The sequence below is a fragment of the Nematolebias whitei genome, chromosome 18 (genome assembly GCF_014905685.2).
Source record: "Nematolebias whitei isolate Nwh7 chromosome 18, NemWhi1, whole genome shotgun sequence".
In the NCBI taxonomy this organism is placed as follows: Eukaryota; Metazoa; Chordata; class Actinopteri; order Cyprinodontiformes; family Rivulidae; genus Nematolebias; species Nematolebias whitei.
In genome coordinates this window covers 28956391-28975942 of record NC_056515.1, presented here as the reverse complement: position 1 = coordinate 28975942, position 19552 = coordinate 28956391, and the positions used below count along the sequence as shown (strand labels likewise).

At 40.7% G+C, this 19552-nt stretch overlaps 1 protein-coding gene across 1 annotated transcript; it reads right to left on the bottom strand.

Moving 5' to 3' along the window:
* Positions 1-1848: 1848 nt before the first annotated feature.
* sgsm1b (small G protein signaling modulator 1b) lies at positions 1849-16401 on the bottom strand. Its single transcript, XM_037692265.1, has 24 exons — positions 16181-16401; positions 14092-14167; positions 13301-13463; positions 12207-12359; positions 11195-11262; positions 10967-11109; positions 10753-10884; positions 10106-10230; positions 9965-10032; positions 9722-9885; positions 9508-9637; positions 8971-9097; positions 8824-8888; positions 8590-8735; positions 8365-8493; positions 8107-8280; positions 7926-7994; positions 5299-6402; positions 5097-5221; positions 3534-3616; positions 3323-3432; positions 2330-2426; positions 2091-2258; positions 1849-1937 (listed from the first exon to the last, which is right to left on the bottom strand). Exons 1-24 carry the CDS (start codon positions 16241-16243, stop codon positions 1849-1851), a joined length of 3771 nt encoding a protein of 1256 aa, XP_037548193.1. The 5' UTR covers positions 16244-16401.
* Positions 16402-19552: the final 3151 nt, after the last annotated feature.

Here is a 19552-nt window from a genome sequence, read left to right as displayed (position 1 = left end):
GTTAAAGCATATAGTTCCACAGGAAAGCAAAACGATGTGTCCTTTTTCTCTCAAATGAGAGGCTTGTGTGGTATGAGACATGAGGTCAGAATGCTACTAATAAATATGACAATAAAAAAAAAAAAAGCAAGATGGAGGCAAATTCCTGCAAAGTGCGAAGAAAACACGCTGCTATAAATTCATTTCACCGCCGGCAAAAAGTTACCAATCACATCAATTCCCGTAACGGTGCACAAAAACAAAATCTGTCAGTGCTGCGTTTGTTTTAACGAGAACCACAAGTCCATGCGTAGTACATCGCAACAATTCCTGTGTATGTTTAAAGTAAGAGTAAAGTAAGGCTTCAGTAGCGGTCAGAACGAGCCAAAGAAGAAGCATCGATCTGCACAAAAATACAAACTGACACGTGAGTCAACGGATGAGCATCAGCAGGGTGAATCACTTCTCATTCAGCGCACACACGACGTCAGAGACGAGCAGCTCGCAATATGAGGACTCGGTCAAGTGCAGCTGGAAATGTCCTCAAATAAATTCTGTGCACTCGGGCTGAATATCCTGAAGACTGTTGTGAATCAGAGGCAGAAACGGGGCCTTAACTGTCCAAAAGCCAAGCATGTTGTTCTTAAAATGGTTATTAAGATGCAACCCAACGATGTAACTGGTTTGAGCACAATCCTCTAATGCTTAACCCTCCTGCTGCCCTTAGGTCAAAAGTAATTTTGACCCAAGGGCAGCAGGAGGGTTAAGAACCAAATCATCTGAACACATCATGTACCTGACCTGAAAATATAATCAAGTTTATCACACAATGTTCAAGCATGGTAGCTACAAAATAAACACTACAAAAACTGTGTGTATTACAAGATGTGCAACTTAAAGTGATAGTTCAGATCTTTTGAAGTGGGGTTCAGTGAATTGAAATCTTAGCTCTTTAGCTTCAGTTTGGAGAAAATAGTTTAATTCGGACTCAATCGATAAGCTAATGCTAATATGAGCTGAGTCAAAACCGAAGTGGACTGCTGCCGAGTTAAAACATCTTCAACCTACAAAGATTTTGTAGTGGTTCGTGCAAACTACTTCATACACCTTTACATTAAAACCAAATTTCACATGATACAATGATAAAACATCAAGTTTTATGGTGGTACCAGCAGCTAGCGTAGCACTTCAGGTGCAGCCTGAAGCACTACCAGCAAAAACATGTTTGTGCCTAAATAACAGTGGAGTATAATGCAACACTGATGGCAGTGTGAAGGTTTATAGATAAGTTTTCTTGTGAAATTTCAAAGGTTGGGGTTGCTTTACGGCAGCGATCCACCCTAGGCTTGGTCAAGGTTGTCAATCCGATCAAAATTAAACTTTCTTTAAATTGAGCCAGTTCAAAGAGCTATTTGCAACAGGTAAGATATTAATTGTTCATAAGCTTTCCAGAGTACCTCACTTCCAAATATAAGAATTGAACAAAAGTCAGTTTTACTGTCATTCTGTGGCTTGTGTAAATAACCAAACTATCCTTTTAAGCAAATGGCTGTGGCAGAAAATGAACAGAGTGAAGAATTATCCATGAAAAAAAAACAAGTTTTCCAAATAAATTAAATGCTCAATGAATACCACCCTGAAGCAGATTCAATAGGGGTACATTCAATGGGTTAACAGACACTTCAAAAATAAAAATGTCACTGGCAACACTCGTAAATATAAAGAGGAGCAACAGAGAGAAGTTGCTTTACCACCATTTTTTAGAAATAGCTTTAATCGCTGTCTCCCCAAAAACTGTGTCACTGTTATATTGTCGGGATCTTTGACACAACGGAGCACAACAATCAAGGGACGATGCAGCAGCCTGCATTACTTGTTTTCTATGAGGGTCTGGACTTTGTGCACCAGGTCTCGGGCCTTCATCAAGACCTGTGGGACGTTGTGCCGCTCGGCCATTTCTAAAAAGAGAAGGCAGAAATTGCTGATAATATTTAATGTAAAATTATTTTAAAAGACAGTCATTTTGCATTAAAAAAAAATTAATTAAGCTCATAGTCTGCGCTGATTGGTCAGCTGTTTAGTTTAAAACATGGTGCTTGCAATCATCTCACCGTTGAAGAACTTGATGATGTCTGTGAAGTCCATGTTGTTCTCCAAAATGATGTCTCGATACATCTCCACAAGAGCCAGGGCGATGAAGAGCACAAAGTGTTCAGAGGAGGTGTGCTTGGCGGCCCAGAGCGTCTCCCACACGGAGAACACGTCGTCGTACACCATTTCTGTTCAGAGAAAGCCAGAAAATGACGTTTGATTTAACCAAACATTGAGATTCCAGAGTTTCTCATCCCACCTCTTTTGAAGTCGAGAAGAAACCAACGATAGCAGAAGTAGAAGTGAGTGTAGTCTCCGTTCTGCTGCATCAGTTCAAACAGCTCACAATCCAGAATCTGCTCAAAGAAAACCAAACTGTTAGAACGACTGACTCCGATACCAGTGCCACACCTAAAATATCGGTGGCCCCGCACTGGCCCCCCTCAGCCAGACAGTTTTACCCTCTTGAGTCCCAAGCGCGGGGTTTTCAATTTCACCTCCCCCATGATAAGTGAAAAACCGCGAAGTAGGAATAGTACAAGTAGTAGTTTATTTATGAGATATCTATCTATCTATCTATCTATCTATCTATCTATCTATCTATCTATCTATCTATCTATCTATCTATCTATCTATACACATACATACATACATACATACACGCACACACATGTTTAAAACTCTTCCCACACTCTTGCAATATTCTAAACAATGTTTCTAAACTCTAAAGGAGCACAGCATGTCATGATGACCTCCGCTCTCTCTGCCACCTGCCAGCACTCTTGGTCACGCCCACTTCTCCGGAGATCATGACATGCTGCAGGAGGGAGCTTCTCCCTGCACATGTGTGCTGCACACAGGTGCATCAGGTGCTAAATAATTCAAAATAATTTATTTTAAATAACAAACCCATGCCGATCGTGTGGCTCATCCATCAATGAACCAACTGGGTGTCATGTCCAATTTTACTTTGAAAAACCATGAAAGAGCGAGTTTACATAAGTCGAACCACGAAGTAGCGAGGGACTACTGTACATAAGAATGGATCAAACCTGACTAGCATTGTTGTTTTCTGATCCCATTATAAACATAATAAATCAAAAATACCCATGGGTTGCTTCCTGGTTCTTCTGAACCATTAATATTGGAAAATTATTGCATTTAAATACCAATTCTGACAGTTTCATTAGTGTTTTTTTAACAACACACAATAAATCACAGACTGTCACTGAGCTACAAAACATGAACATACTTGTATGAGTGAGCGCATATTTGCAAAGTGAGTGTCCATGGCCCCCCCGTGAGGAAAGTTCTGGTTCATCCTCTTCATGAGTTCAGTGAAGCAGCTGAACGCCATCACCTCTGTGAAAATGTCCCAGCACAAACAGGCGCAACTTAGCAAGGTGTCTGCTGAGCCATTTAAATGCATTTAAAGTTTTGGTGCCTCATAAAGTTTTACTAACCATCATCCAGTATAACCAGAAGGGGAGCCAGCAAATCACACATGCCCTGCACGTACCCTATATCCAGGTGCTGCCACACGTAACTGCAACAAACAAATGGTTTTTATTTTTTTCAATTAAAGGGCTAGTGTTCATTAAAGGAATGCATATCACCCGGTGCTTTTTAAGTCAACGTTTTAGACCAAAATTATCTTATACATATATATTTTGGTTAAATCTTAAAAATACCATTATGCCCAATCTCATGCAATAATAGCAACACACGAAATTTTAGCACAGTATCTGTGATTTTCCCTAGCCATGTTTGTGTAGTCTAAGGCTGATTAAATGAGCTTTTCTTGAATTAGTCTGACTCCAAAAGTTTATTGTAGTTGCAGGAGAACAAAAAAAAAGGCTAAAAGTTTCGTTGAAATCTGTGCAGTGGTTCATGAGATATTTTGCTAACAAACAGTGTTGACTAAAAAGTTAATGCAATGTTTTAAGCAAAAATGTCACCCAATGAAGTGCTGTCAAAATATGTTTTGAGGACTATGCTCAGCTGCTACCACAACAAGTTTTACCCAAACATCTGCACATTTCAAGGTCAAGATTCTTTACCGTCATTCGCATCTCATGTGGTACATGTGGTGGAACAAAACTGTGTACACAAGGTCCCAGTTACATCCAACAAAAGTATAAATTGTAAAAGAAAACAGCAATAAGATCTAAGATATGAACTAAGAATACGCTAAACACTTAATAGTGCAAAAACAATACGCCGAAACAGCAGCACGAACATGAGTCTGTGTGAGCAGATGAGCATGAATGAACACAGCAACATGATTCATGAAATAGATCAGCAGCATGAGATCAGCAGCATGGATAGTCATTGGCTGATTTGGCTGATTTAGAATTATTTTACTGTTTTCTTAGGTCAATTAGATGTGACAGCCATTTTGAATTAGACTAAATCCAAAAGATAATTAATTATACATGTACACCCAATGATTACTTTATGAAAGTGTCATTCAAATCCGTTTGGTGGTTCATGGAATATTTTGCTAACAGACAGAAAGTCCATTTCTATAGTTCATGTCAAAATTTTAAAACTAAATCTGCATCAGTCAGTAAAAGTATAAGGATCAATCTCAGCTACTACATCAAACTGTAGAATGAATGTAAAAATGACATAGTCATATTTGTTGCTATGGCAGCCATCTTGAATCAGGTTAACACTAAAATTTGTAGATGTTCATCCATTTTTCCTGAACGTTTAATTAAAATCAGTTCAGTAATTCATAAGACAATACAGACACACACATACAGACATGAGCAAAAACATAATCACCCTTTCACCTTTGGTAGTGGCTGATAATGATTTTCTTTTTGGGTTGAAACAAACATAAGACGTTGCAGTGGGACATGTTAATAATAATAATGAATTTAATTTGTAACACACTTTTCATTAACAAAAATCTCAAAGTGCTACAGAGTGCAACTAAAATCAGTGATAAAATCAACTAAAATCAGTGATACAATCATGTGGAGGCAGAATAGGCTTGCTTAAAACGTTTACGTGTTTACCTGCACATGATGTTACGCAGCTTCTCCAGGTTTTCAGGAGTGAAGTACAAATACGTTCGGTCGCAGCGTCGGACATCTTTGTCGATGCGGTGCAAGTTGATCAAGTACATGTCCAGCGTTTCTTGCTTGAGCAATAAAGACATCTGTCGGTGTGTATAACAGACAGAATATCTTTATACTGTGGGTCGTGTATGATACTTACAGAATAGGTTTGCTCCTCTGACGATTCTTCATATTTGACACCTCCCATGTCTGTGGACTCCTGTTCAGCGAGGACATTGTCCATCTCCGGCTCCTCTTCAGAAAGGCCCAGATCGGTGACCTCAGGACTGGTGTTACACGCTGTGTCCAGATGGTGATCTTGGACAAAACTCTCGGATGCCATTTTTTCTCTCTGCGCTAAAGGGATAGGAGGTGCAGCGAGGCCCACCAGAGGCCTGGCTCTGATGTCCTCCGAAGTCACACATGTTATGCCAGCAGGAATGTCCTCCATTTCCAGGGCAGAGGGGGAGTCGTCTGAATCGGCTGTATCTGGAGACTGCCGAGAGTGAGATAAGGAGAGGCTGCCTCTCGATGCACACTGCAGAGCATTCAGAACTTGTCTGACTGGAGAATTTGAGCCGGGCTTCTCAATCTCTGATTTTTTGGTTTCTGCAAAGTCACACACTGCTGTTTCTGCATTTTCAGTCTTTTTACTTTGCCAATTATTTTCTCTTGATTCGAGTGGACGGTGTGTTTCACCTTCTACATCTCTGCTCTTTTTTGTTTGGACAGCTAAGGTCTGCCCGAGTAGAGGGGCTTGGAAATACTCGTTATGGATCTCTGTTTCCAGCTTCAGGACGTTAGTGTTCTCCGGAGCAGATTTCACATTCATGTTAGTATCTACTGCTTCTACAGGAGTTGTTTCCTTATTCTCAGCGGCACAAGTGTCCTTGGACTTATTTTGTGTTTTTGCAACTGCTTCACTTTCCAAATATATCTCCATCTTCTTCATTACACCCTCTTCCTCCACAACTGACTGCTTTCCATCTTTTTCTGCTGATTCGCACAAAGTGAGATGACTTTTCCCCGACTCTGAACCAGTTGTAGTTTCATCATTGGGTGTATTGTCCGTCTGCTGGGAGGCTATAGGTTCAGCTGTTGACTCACTTTTGGGAGGATTATCTAACCCTTCATGCTGGTTTGACACATCGGGGGAGGAGGACTCGCAGGGGAAAAACCGTGGACCATCTGTGGTCTTCACAAGACTACTTTGCAGCGTTTCTTCTCCCTCAGCCGTGGACTCAGCCTCAACCGATTCAAATACCTTGTGACAAAAAGGGAAAGGGAAGAACAAGCAAATCCTTTAGAATTCTGCACTGAAATGAGCTGGAGTTAAGTCACAAGCAGCTTATGTAAATCAGTCAAACTGTGTGTTTTTGCATTTCCCTTTTCTTTTTACCTGTTAATCTGGACATATTTGTGATGCAGATTTTAAAAGAAAGTCTGTGGACACTAAAAAAGTCTATGATGGTAAAGCATAAATATATTTTATAACTAGACACAAGACCAGAAGCTGGAAATTGAAGCCACAAAGGAAGAGCTCCCCCTAGCTGCTGGCTGCAGTACAATATTTAAGCCCCGCCCCTTCTTGTAAACAAAAGGGACCTTTTCCTAACTGACAAATAAAGAAACAAACACTTCAGACTTTTTATTTCAGGTAGGGATGCACAATATTATATTTTTGGCCGATATGCCGATATGTTAAAACTTATTTGGCCAATGGCCGATAATCGAGAATGATATTTTTTTATATACTTTCCTTTGTCAGAACATAGCCCTCTTATTTAGGCTTATTTGCTACAAAAATTATGTAACAGCTGTAAGAGCTGGTGACATATATTCAGTAACAGCCATATATGCATAGCACTTGGTTAAATATTATTTATTAGCATTAATCACCTGCGGTGCTTGCTCACTTGTGGAGGCTTGTTCCGAGTTTCTAGCTGCAGTGTTGGATCCTCTGCACTCTTGTGCATGAAGGACAGACATTTTAAGTTCAAAGTTTTTGTCTATCCATTGTGCTGTAAGACTAATCATGCTAACGGGGCTAACACAACGTCCAAATGTCTGTGGTAAAACTCACCCAAGTGCTATCAGCTATTAGCTTCTTAGTGACGTTGGAAATAACGGCTTGTAACTCAGGAAAGGCAGAAAAATATCTCAGACTGGGGATGATGTAGCGAGACTCAACGTAGTCCAAAAATCTTCAGAATTCGACATCTTCAACAAAAAAAAAAACCCTTCCACACTGCTGACATTTTGACTTCTTCCTCTCCACTGTAATCAGACCAGGTAGGTGCGCGTGACATCATCACGTTGTGCTGGCGCTGCAGGCATCCTTGTCACTGGGTTGTCATACAAAAACAGCGCCTTTTATACGGTGATTTATTTTGATGGAATGACCGATGCCCGATATTTAACTTTAACGCTAATATCGTCCGATACCGATACCATACCGATAATATCGTGCATCCCTAATTTTAGGTTATGATTCTTACTGATTCAACGAGTTCTTATCTTGCTGCTTTATGCTGAAATTTCCTCGTTAAAAAAAAAAAAAATTTTTAAAGTGTGGTTTTTAAACTATTTGTAAAAAAAAAAAGACCAGAATGTACTGAATTTTCTATGTGACGTTTTACAAACAATTGTATAAATATTAAGTTAAGTTTTGTTTAAGGAAATGTACTTTTTGTTTCACTTTGCATTCAAAACAAAAATAACCTGCATTATCTTTTTTTTTTTAACAGCGTAAAAAATAGTTTTGATGTTCTTCTTTTAGAGAAATACCTGTGCGCTGCTGCAAGAATCACTTTGCAAGTGGACATTCTGTTGGTCTGAGCTGCTGCTCAGAGACGACTATAACATTACACAACACAAAAAAACAGAGCTATAAGTTAAAAACATTTTCTAACGATACATTTTCATTCGCTACATGGAACTTTTTTCAACAAGAAAAGCGATAACTTGCATCTGTGCTTATGGTGGAGTCCCGCTGTACAGGTCCTCGTTCCACACTGGCACCGGACAAGCATCGTGCGAGGGCCTCGGCGTGCTTCTCCCTCTCCCTCTGGCGAACGATGACCTCACAGCCCTGCCACTCCTTCACAGTCTGTTCGTACATGCTCCGCATCTTCTCATCAATCTGAGTCACAGAGTGCACATGAATAAACAGTTCTAATCCAGCCCAGTTCATGTGGAGGTACATTTAAACATCGACATGAAATACCTCCAGCCTGCATTTCTCGCTCATGCTGAACCGGTAATGTCCCAGCAGGAAGGGCCAGACATCTTTGCGAAGTGACGGGGCCACGCCACCGAAATACACAAGCCTGTGGATCTCCTTCTCCTCATAGGCCTACAACATATGTTTGTTTTTTTCCCATTAAAATACATTAAAAAGAAACGTGAAGCATTAAGAATGATGTCACACTGCCAAATGTTTGAATCTTACAGAGCTGTCTTTGAGGAAACTGGTCCAAACCTCCACGGTGAGGCCCCCTCGAGCATCTCGTGGTGCACTAGGGTCAACGATGGCGGTGTTGACCAGTGCAGAAAGGTGTGTACGCACTGTGGACAGATGGCGACAGTATGCAAGCCCTGCACAAAACATATTAGAATTAAAACAAATCAGCATCAGCTTAAAAAAAAAACAGCTTTAATATATCTAAAAATTAAATGAACTCACATCCATAGAATGCACGGGAGATTATTTGGTGCTTCATTGTGTCACAAAGGAGCTTTATAGGAGCCCTGGACAAATTGGAAAATGATTAATTTAGACAAATGGAATAATCAGAAGGTCAATTAGAGCCAGTCCCACAGTAACACTTACCTTTCATGATTGCATCCATTAGGTAGAGAACCATCTGAGGAGCCATTCTGGGAGCAAGACGAGCATGAGGACTTTCTAGGGGTCGGCTGCCACATATTAACACCCTGATCCATAATCTCAAGGGGCACTAAAAAGCATAGAAGCGCTTAACATTACTGTGGCTAATAGAACAATGACAGAAGTCAGTAGAGCTGGACATAAAGTTCTTGTCTGAAAATTATAAGAACCAAAAAACAGAGAAAAAATTAGAAAAGAAACACAAGAGGTGGACAATACAGATTAGACAGACGAGTTTCCACGCCAAGGCTTGTCATTGTCAACTGAACAATAACTTGAAATTAATATTTGCACTAAACAGACAAGACGTTAATGGAACTCTAGCAGATAAACATTAGAAATAATTTAATTACCAAGGTGTGCACAGAACATACACTGAAGGAAAATAAATAATACAACGTGAAAGCAATCGTCGATGTAATCCCTGATGATTCTTCATTAAATGATCATTTGGAGGCAGAGCAGGAAGATGACACTTACTGAACTCCATCTGAATGCCGGGAAAGATGATCCGAAACACGTAATCGGTTGCTTCATCCTCCTCCTTATCCGACACGGAATCACATGAACTATGGGGACTTCTCTTCCGCAGTTTAGGGAACACCTTTCCCTGTCAGAAAGGCAAAGTGTTCAGACGCTAATGCTAAAGCATTTACTGTTTGAAGTAAATTATGAGTAAATAATGTAGGCTAACTTTTCCTCTTTGATTCCATAGCGGAGGGTCTAGCTGCCCATGAGGAAGCAGGCCGGTCTCGAGGCAGGTAAGAAACTGCAGCAGGTGACCCCCTTTGGGAAAATGCAGGGGAGGTCTCTGGATTCCATCTTGGCTGACCAAAACTACTGTCCCACCACAGTTCACTAAATAAAGCAGGATAAAACAGTTTAATAACACCTAAAGTCAGATCATTTGGAAATTTGGGGAAAATTGAGGGTTTACCTTGCTGGTGACAGTGAAGATATACAATCTCCTCCAAACGAATCGTCATTGCATAATCCCAGAAAACACTGAAAAAAGATGGGTAATTAAGGGACTGGATGGGTAACAAGTATTTATTTTGTTATGCCTTGAGTTTTTAACCTCTTTTCAGAATCTAGCTCTCCAACATTGCCATTCATCAGCTGATTGGGAGTCCACTTCAGTGTCATAACATCTGCGGTTTGATGAAGTGAGAGGTAGCCCGGTATGGCTTCCATCCCATCTCTCTGCAAGCAGAAACAAACCCTGAGAGGTTTCCATCCATCCATCCATCCATTATCTTTACCCGCTTATTCCATTTTGGGTCACGGGGGTCGCTGGTGCCCATGTCCAGCAATCACTGTGCGAGGGGCGGGGTACACCCTGGACGGGTCGCAAGTCCATCACAGGGCCACATAGAGACAAACAAGACAAACAACCATTCACTCTCTCACTCACACCTAGGGACAATTTAGAGTTACCAATCAGCCTAACATGCATGTTTTTGGTCTGTGGGAGGAAACCGGAGTACCCGGAGAAAACCCACGCATGCACGGAGAGAACATGCAAACTCCACCCAGAAAGGCCCCTGGACCGGGGTTTGAACCAAGGACCTGCTCACTGAGAGGCAGCAGCTCTACCAGTTGCGCCACCGTGCTGCCCTGAGAGGTTTCAACATTTCTTATTACAGCACCATAAAATCTCTTTAAGTATTGCTTTATGATTTAAAAAGTCTATTAACTTTCTCACAAACATTGGAAGAAACGTACCGGCTGCACCAGGACATTGTTCTTGCCAAACAGAAGCGTGGCTCTGGAGTTCTGGTGGAGTGATTCAACGTATTCTCTGGCCCACAGGAGAGGCCGATCATCCATGCTACCACTGGACTGTCTCTTCTGGATCTAGTTCAAGAAAACGTGGGAAACATTACACACATCGGAGCCAAAATGCAAGACTGGTTGCTGAGTTATTGGAGCATCCTACCAGGGCAGGCCTTCTGGAGGGAGAGTCCTGCCGACAGTGGCCACTGTGGATTCGATGCCGCTGTACAAGCTCGTCAGCGGACGGATCTGTCCAGAAATGGTCGGCAGTCTTAACTTTGGTGTACTCCAAAGCACAGGGGCCAACTGTAGAACAAAGTTAACAGGTTTAAACTAGAACTCTGTATGATTAAACCTCTAAACTGAAAGTTGTCACAGTAAGGGAAGGTACCCAGAAGAGATGCAAGGATTGGTCCGTCCACAGGATCCATTAGCATGGCTCCTTTATCATAAAATGCACTGAAGCAAAACGTAATAACACAACATAAACATACAGGAAATATAACAGTTTAAGAAAAAAGCTTTTTAAATACAAGTATACAATTTATTTTTCTCCTCTGGCTCTCGCTCAAGACGGACGCCTCTGCTCTCCCTCCCCCTGTTTTCCTCTTCTTCCTGCTTTTGCTCTCTGTGAGTCTTGAAGCTCCTGGTACACATCTCCCGAACAAAAAATACTATTATGGATCTGGTGAGCTGGACTTTCAACGCAATCGACAAAATCTTTTCAACAAAATGAGAGGGTCCTGGAGAACCCTCGTCGTGCTGAGACTCACGCTGCGGGGTACATCAGAGATCCGTGGGTAGTTTGGCAGCTGATGTGTCTCTCATTTATGTCTCAGGAGGACGCCAAAGACGTTTATATATTTGGAGTTGTGATAGCAAAGTTTCTGCTTTTTGGCATCGGCAGGGCTCTTTTTTTAAATCAACTTTTGAAAAAGGCATCGACAGCAGTTTCGGCCATGGCAAATCTTCAGAGTCTGTGTGAAGGTTTGGTTTGCGGTGTGAGTACTCTGGGATCTACCTTGAGGAAGGCCCATAACACAGATCAGTGGAGTGACCCATAAATCTGGTCATTTTGGACCGGCAAAGTTCCAGCAAGACTCAAGGCCGACAAGAAATAAACAGTCTGCCTCAAGAAAATCAACAATTGTGGCTTATCTGAATCTGATTCCCCCATTTGGCCTGGGATTCAAGCCAACTATCAAATTTCTCCTGGGACATGAGTAACTAGGGTCAAAGCTTTGTCTATTGCAATCCAAATACATCAAAACACCATTGGTTGTTTCTTTGAGCAGTAAATTAATCCAGTTTCACGGAGATCAACTTTAGAGATAACTTTGACTTCTGAGTTTTGTCGCCTTGTTTTCAAAACCTGAGATTTACAAATGCAATAAATAACATACCTGCTGTTTTCCACCAAGTACAGAACGATCTTGTCCAGGAGTTTCTCCATCAAAGCTGTTCGAATCCACAAATGTTTCAGCGCCTGAGGAGGAAGGTTGGGCAACTTGGACAATCGGCTGCGGTCATTACTCAGCGAGGAATTGTTTTGCTTGCTAGAAAAAATTTTAAACACATTTCAAATACAGATATGAATTAAAAATTAAAGAAAAATGTAACATAGCACAAACACCCCCTACCGGAAATGTACATAAAATCACGACAGACAAAAAGCTTTCAGAGTTCATATCCGATCTTTTTTTAAGACAGAATAACAAGACAAGATATCTTAAAAGTCAAAAGTAAAAAATAAATGAGAAGTTTTTATCTGTTTTGGGCAAAAATTCAAATCTGTTGCATCATGACTTGATTTTATATCTCTTAAGTGTTGCATCATGACCTTTAAATGCAATTCAAAATTCTCTTTAAATAATAATTTTCTTGATAAATGGAAATGAACCTAGTGAATATTACCAATTTCTAGGAAAAGTTATTTGTGAAGGTTTAAATCAACACTTGGGAAAAACTTTAAAAAGCTAACATTTTTACGCCTATACCTTTCCATAACCAAAAGTTAATGTGATTTTGAGGTTATTAATCTGCTTCTAACTCATGTCATGTCAAAGCATTAATTGTTTAGTTGTTGTTTTTAGGTTACAGTCGTTCTTTATAATTTTATCCACTGCAACCAGTTCCTATGGTCACAAAACAGCACCAAATGTTGATGCTACCACCACCATGCACACAACTGGAGCAATGCTTTTAGGACTCTTCACCTCATTTTTACAGCTCAATATGTTGTTTTCATCGTTAAACTTTACTTCAGTTTTAAACTTCTGCCCCAAATTCTTAAGAATATTTAAATATTTGCTGTAATTTTAATCTAAGCTATGATGTAAACAATACAAACAAGTGAAAAAAAAAAAAGTTTTAAAATAAATACTATCCAACCAAGACATTAATGTCCATGATGGATTTATGGAAATGGGGTAGAAACCACAAGACTACAGAGAATTAGTTCCTTTTAATTGCCTCTCGCTGGCAGAAATGACCTCACCTGTTTTCAATCAGCTGCTCCAGCTCCTGGACTTTACGGCAGAGCCCCTCGGCAGGAGAAAAGCTCTTTGCCACCTTCATAAAGAGTGCAGCCACCTTATTACTGCACAGCAGGCCTGCGATACGCCTTTTCAGCCCGTGTAGCACACATGCCTCTACTACAGCTGTAAACACACAACCACAGGGAGCTTTTAGGTTAATGTATTGTTCAGGTGGTTTCCTTTACACTTCCATTCAAAGCTGCTTTTTGTGTTTTCATTTGAAGAGCACAATCTAGTTAGAGCTTTAGCACGCCTTTACGTATTCTAATATTAACTATGAAGTGCAAGCGCAGGCAGCACAAGCAGGTATAAATTGAAATGGTTGCAAGGATATGAGGGAGATGATATGGCTCATTTTTGGTTAATATTAACACCTTCAAAAGGTGTTAGCCTGCTTTAATCCAAAGTCCTGAATTTATCCAAAGTGCCAGCTGACTGGATACTAATATATGTGGCTATAGAGAGGAAATCTGAAAGATTTATAGACTCCGAACAAACTGGAACAATCTTTGGGAACATGTGGAGATAAAATTGAAGGAGGTGAGAGAGCTCAGCACATCTGCAGCGTTGTGGTAAAAACTCTGCTTAACAGTATGTAGTTTAACACAGGATGTGCAAAGTAAGATTTAATTTAGGTAGAACAATAAAATCACGATGCATAGTTTATTTAGCATCTCCTTATTTCTGGCATCATTCGAAGCTTTCACCTTCATGTAATTGCTACAAACATCATGAGCAGAGAATCGTTTACCGCAGAAGGAGATGATGTGGCTGCTGTCCGCATGCACAAACTTCCTCGTTACCGCTTCCTCCATGATTTGTTTCACCTGAATGAGAGGAAAATACACAAAGACAAGTCTTAACTAGTCTGATAAAGTTAAAGTTATAACACCAAAGAGGCAATAATAACCCGAGTGAGCACTGAGAGGCTGTATGATGAGAGTTAAAGAAGCTAATCCTCTTCCAGTCACAGTTTGTCACATGGTGCCTTCACAAGCAAACTCAAAAGAATCATGCAAACAGGATGGGAGTATGAAAATAGTTTTCCAACAACCGGATCTATATTATTTTAGCTATTTTAGCTTTTAGCTGGGCTCTTGCCCACCTAAACTTTTAGCTAGTCCTTTGCTATATTTGCTCACAGTTACCCTTTTGCTACTTTTTGCTACTCTTTTGCTATTTTTAGCTTTAAATTAGCCTTTTGGTACCTTTAGCTTTTTGCTAAAATCCTGATACTTTTAGCTTTTGACTATACTTAAACTTTTATCTAGCCTTTTGCTACTTTGGCTTTTAGTTGCCCTTTTATTTCTTTTGGCTAGCCTTTTGCTACTTTCAGTTTTTAACTAGCCTTTTGGTTGTGTTTAACTTTTCGGAAGTGTTTTGCTTCTTTTAGCGTTTTGCTATTTTTAGTATTTACATAGAGTTTAGCTCCTTTTAGCTTTTAGCTAATGATATGATTCTTTTAGCTTTAACAGTTCAGCTTCAGCCTCATTTGCAAATTTCAGCCAGCATTCAGAACTCATTTTTAAATGCATTTGTTTCTCGTGCTGTTTGTGACTTGTCAGTGTGCCCTTTTGATTTTGTTTATTCAACTTTATTTAGCTTTTCTTAACCCTTTAGAGCGCAGTTTTTTATATAAAGGTGAGATTTTTCTTTAGCAAACTTGTGATGCAATCCAAATTTTTTAATTTTCTATAAAAAAAAATAAACACAACTGACCCTTCCAGATCTAGGACTATTTTATTCTGCCAACTATAACGCAAAATATACATGGCAACTGAGAAAAATAATTATTTTCCTTTGTCATGTCTTTCAGTTTAGACGGAGACAGAATTACAACAGTTTAAAATAGTATCAATTTGCACCAGGTCACATGACTCCAAAAACATCACAAACATCTGCAATATTAAACCAAAATTTAACTTAATGTTGGATTTTCAGTAGTTCCCCCTTTTCACCGTTTCCTTTTTAAACCAACTTGTTCTCACACTCGTCATTATCTCAGTCAAAATGGACCAAAAGCAAAAAAGAAAACGCAATGAAAACAACTTTTTTGTTAAACACACATGATAAGACGTAGTGAATCAACTTTTAACGGGATGTTCTGTATGGATAAGAAGGAGCATCGTGTATGAAAGGACCAAAAATTCATATTGATTCATGACAATTAGTGCAATCAAAGGAGGCTAATGGTTACAAACATTTAAATTCTGCTTTGCAACAATAACCTGAGCAGAATCTATTTATCAAATGTAGACTCCTCCCTGCAGCAGAACCTGAGCCATGGGTGTGCTTTTTTAAGAAGCAATGAGTCACAGGTGAGGGCGAGCATGAACGCAAGAAAAAGTCTGGAAGGAGCATGCTCTGTTTGCATCCACTCAAAAAAAAAAACGATTTAATTTGTCCTCAGAGTGAAATGAGCAGCTTCATTGTTAGATGTGCTTTTCATTATGAGCAAAACAAGCTGCAGTTTAGAGCTCGTGATGAGGGTTAAAATAATGGGAAAAAAAAGGATGGCAAGGTCACACCTTGAAGTTTGGGGTGATGCTTATTTAAGTTGTTCGTAAAATTCAGCTTCTGCACATCCAGTGACAAAATCTGTGCAGGGCACAATGTAGGCTCCTCAGATCATCATCACTATCGTCATCATTATCATCAGCATCATCGTCAGCCTCAGCAGACAGAAGCAGCTGGACACATCTGCAGCAGCCTCCAGCATCATTTGTGTCTTAACGTTTTTTATTTTATTTTATTTTTTTATTATTATTATTTTTATCATAAACAGGCCTGTCCATCCACGCTCCCTGTAAACACGACGTGAGATAAAGAAAGGCACGCACCTCCTTCTTCACATTGCGGAGCAGCTTCTGGCGCGTCTCGGCCTCTGTCACGGGAGAAAACATGATGAATGTGCGGATCAGTCAGCGGGAAATTACTGGTGATGTGCGGCCGTACCTCCCATCGCTCCGGGGCAGACACAAGCAGCTTTTACCGGAGAGAGACCGGAGGAGGGAGGGGAGGGAAAAGGCTACCAGACGATCAGCAGAGAGGTTCCTGGATGCACGACGTGTTCAGGGACTAAATTAAACCTATCTGCTATCTCACCGTCAACCACCACCCATTTAAAGGGCCAACGCACGCGCGCACCAGGGGCGATGCTAACGGGGAGGCCTAGGGGGGCATTGTTAGAGATTTGTGATCAGTCAGGGGCAGCTTATGTTTGCTGCTATTTTGTTTAATTGTTTTATGAACATGCGTTTAGTTTCTATTGTGAACATAAATACAGTATCCCTCGGTACTTTGTGGTTCGTTTATCATGGACTCGCTCTATTGCAGTTTTTCAAAAATAAGATAAGACATGACACACAATTGGCTGATTGATGGATGTGCTGCACGATCGGCATGGCATTTTTATTTAAAATAAATGATTTAAAAATTGTTTAGCACCTGCTTCACCTTATTTGTGCAGCCCAGAGCTGCAGAAAAAAAAAATCGTCCTCCTGCACCTTTGTGCAACCCATACTGCAGGATAAGCTTCCTGCTGCAGCTGATCAGCTGTTCTCCGTGCAGAGCGGAGAAGTGGGCGTGGCCAAGAGCGCCTGCAGGTGGCTGAGAGCAGAGGAGGCAGGGAGCTGAAACCATGCCATTCTGTGCTCTTTTAGAGCGTTTAGAAACATTGTTCAGAATGTTGCCAGAGTGTGGGAATGGTTTAAAACGACTATCATACACACACACACACACACACACACACATATATATATATATATATATATATATATATATATATATATACTACTTCCTACTTCATGGTTTTTCACTTATCACAGGGCTTCAGGGTACGGATACTCCGCGATAAACGAGGGACTGTTGTATATGAGAGAAGAAGACACATTTCACATGTGCTTTTCTCAGTTTTTTTCTGTCCAATTTCCAGTTTCTGTCCGTGAGGCTGACACATTGTCTAGTTTTAAGACTGGGCTTAAGACTTTCCTTTTTGATGTCCTATAGTAGGGTTGGCTTGTTATGCTGCCATAGGCTTAGACTACGAGAGGACAAAATGACCTAATTTTCTTAAAAGATTGTTAAAATTAAACAGTTTTCATTTGATACTATTTCTATCTTAACATGAGATTCTCGACCTGCCATTGTGTATCTGTTCTTCTCAAACCCAGCCGGTCAAAGCAGATGGCCGCTTGCCCTGAGCCTGATTCTGCTAAAGGTTTCTTCCTCATGAAGGAGTTTTTCCTTCCCACTGTCGCCTTCGTGCTTGCGCAAGATGAGAGTTCTGTGATGGAGTTAAATTCAAAGCAGTCTGCTCCTCAGATAAATAATGTTAACTTGTTATTTTTATATATGAAAGTTTCTGTTCAGTGCCCTGAGATGACTTCTGTTGTGACTTGGTGCTATATAAACAAACTTAATTGAATTGACTTGAATTTTAAGGGGGGGAAACAAGCTAGGCCTAACTCCCACATTATCTGACATTTTAAATCCTATATAATGTATGAGAACAGCAAAATAAAATGTCTGCAAGGAGGGGGAAGCAGTTATAGGGATCTTAATGAAGTGAATGCCGCTTCTTATCAAACTGGGCACGAGACTCGTTCCTAACAGTTCAGTCTCCCATCAGTGAAAGATTATCAGAATAAAACACATTGAAGACTGCTGCCGATTGGTAGCTGTCTTCAAGCATTGATCATTTTCTCAAATAAAACTCATGAATGAAACAAAATCAAAGCAGCTGAATCTTAGTTCTTTGCAATTACAGCAAAGTTGACCATGAATTTTCCTTCTAAACTCTGGTAAAAACTTGTCAGTCAGAGTCAGAGTTTCTTTATTGTCATTCACACCTCATGTGGTACATGTGGTGGAGCGAAATTATGTACACGGGGTCCCAGTTACATCCAACAATAAAATGTAAAAGAAAAACAGTAATAACATCTAAGATATGAACTAAGAAAAACATCAACTAAATATACACTAAGCACTCATAACATAAAAACATTACATCGAACATGAGCACAAACATGAAAATGAGTGTGTGAGCAGATGAGCACGCATGAACACATCAACATTTAAACAGATCAGCAGCAACATGAAACAGATCAGCAGCAACATGATGTGATTTTTTTCACAGTGATTATTCTAGTTAGAGATTCATGAGTCTAACAGCCTCAGGGTAGAAGCTGTTCCTCAGTCTAGTGGTTCTACACTTAATGCTCCTCAACCTCCTTCCTGAGGGGAGTGGGACAAAAAGTGTGTGTGCTGGGTGAGTGGGGTCCTTCATGATGCAGGTGGCTCTCTTCCTGCATCTAGAGGTGCAGATGTCTGTTATGGTGGGGAGACTGATTCCAACAGACTTCTGTGCAGCCTTCACCACTCTCTGCAAAGCTTCTCTTTCTGCAGCTGTGCAGCCTCCATGCCACACGTTGATGCTGGAGCACAGGATGCTCTCCACTGCACACCTGTAGAAGGAGGTGAGGACTGAGCTTCCCAGACCAGCTCGTCTCAGCCGTCTGAGGAAGTAGAGTCTCTGATGAGCTTTCTTGATCAGGCTGGTGGTGTTGTTGCTCCAGCTGAGGTTGTCATTCATGTGTACACCCAAGTACTTGTAGCTGGAGACCACTTCCACTGCAGATCCTCTTATGTTCAGGGGGGTGTAGATGTTTTTGTTCCTTCTGAAGTCCACAATCATCTTTGTCTTCTTCACTTTGATGTGAAGGTTATTCTCTTTGCACCAGCTCTCCAGGTGTTCCACCTCTTGCCTGTAGCTGGACTCATCATTGTTTGTGATGCATCCCACCACCGCTGTATCATCTGCAAACTTTACAATGTGACAGCCTGGATGGGTAGCTGCACAATCATACGTGAGCAGAGTAAACAGGAGAGGGCTCAACACACATCCCTGATGAGAGCCAGTGCTGAGGGTTATGGTGGAGGAGGAGAAGTTGTGGATCCTCACTAACTGTGGTCTGTTTGTTAAGAAGTCTAGTACCCAGTTGCAGATGGAGGGGCTTAGTCCTAGTGTGGATAGTTTGTCCATCAGGGTTTGGGGGATCATGGTGTTGAAGGCAGATGTGAAGTCCACAAAGAGCATACGGACGTAAGAGTTTTTCTGCTCCAGGTGGTTGAGCGCAGTGTGGACCACAGAGGAGATGGCATCCTCTGTTGATCAGTTCTCACAGTATGCATACTGATGAGGGTCCTCGTTG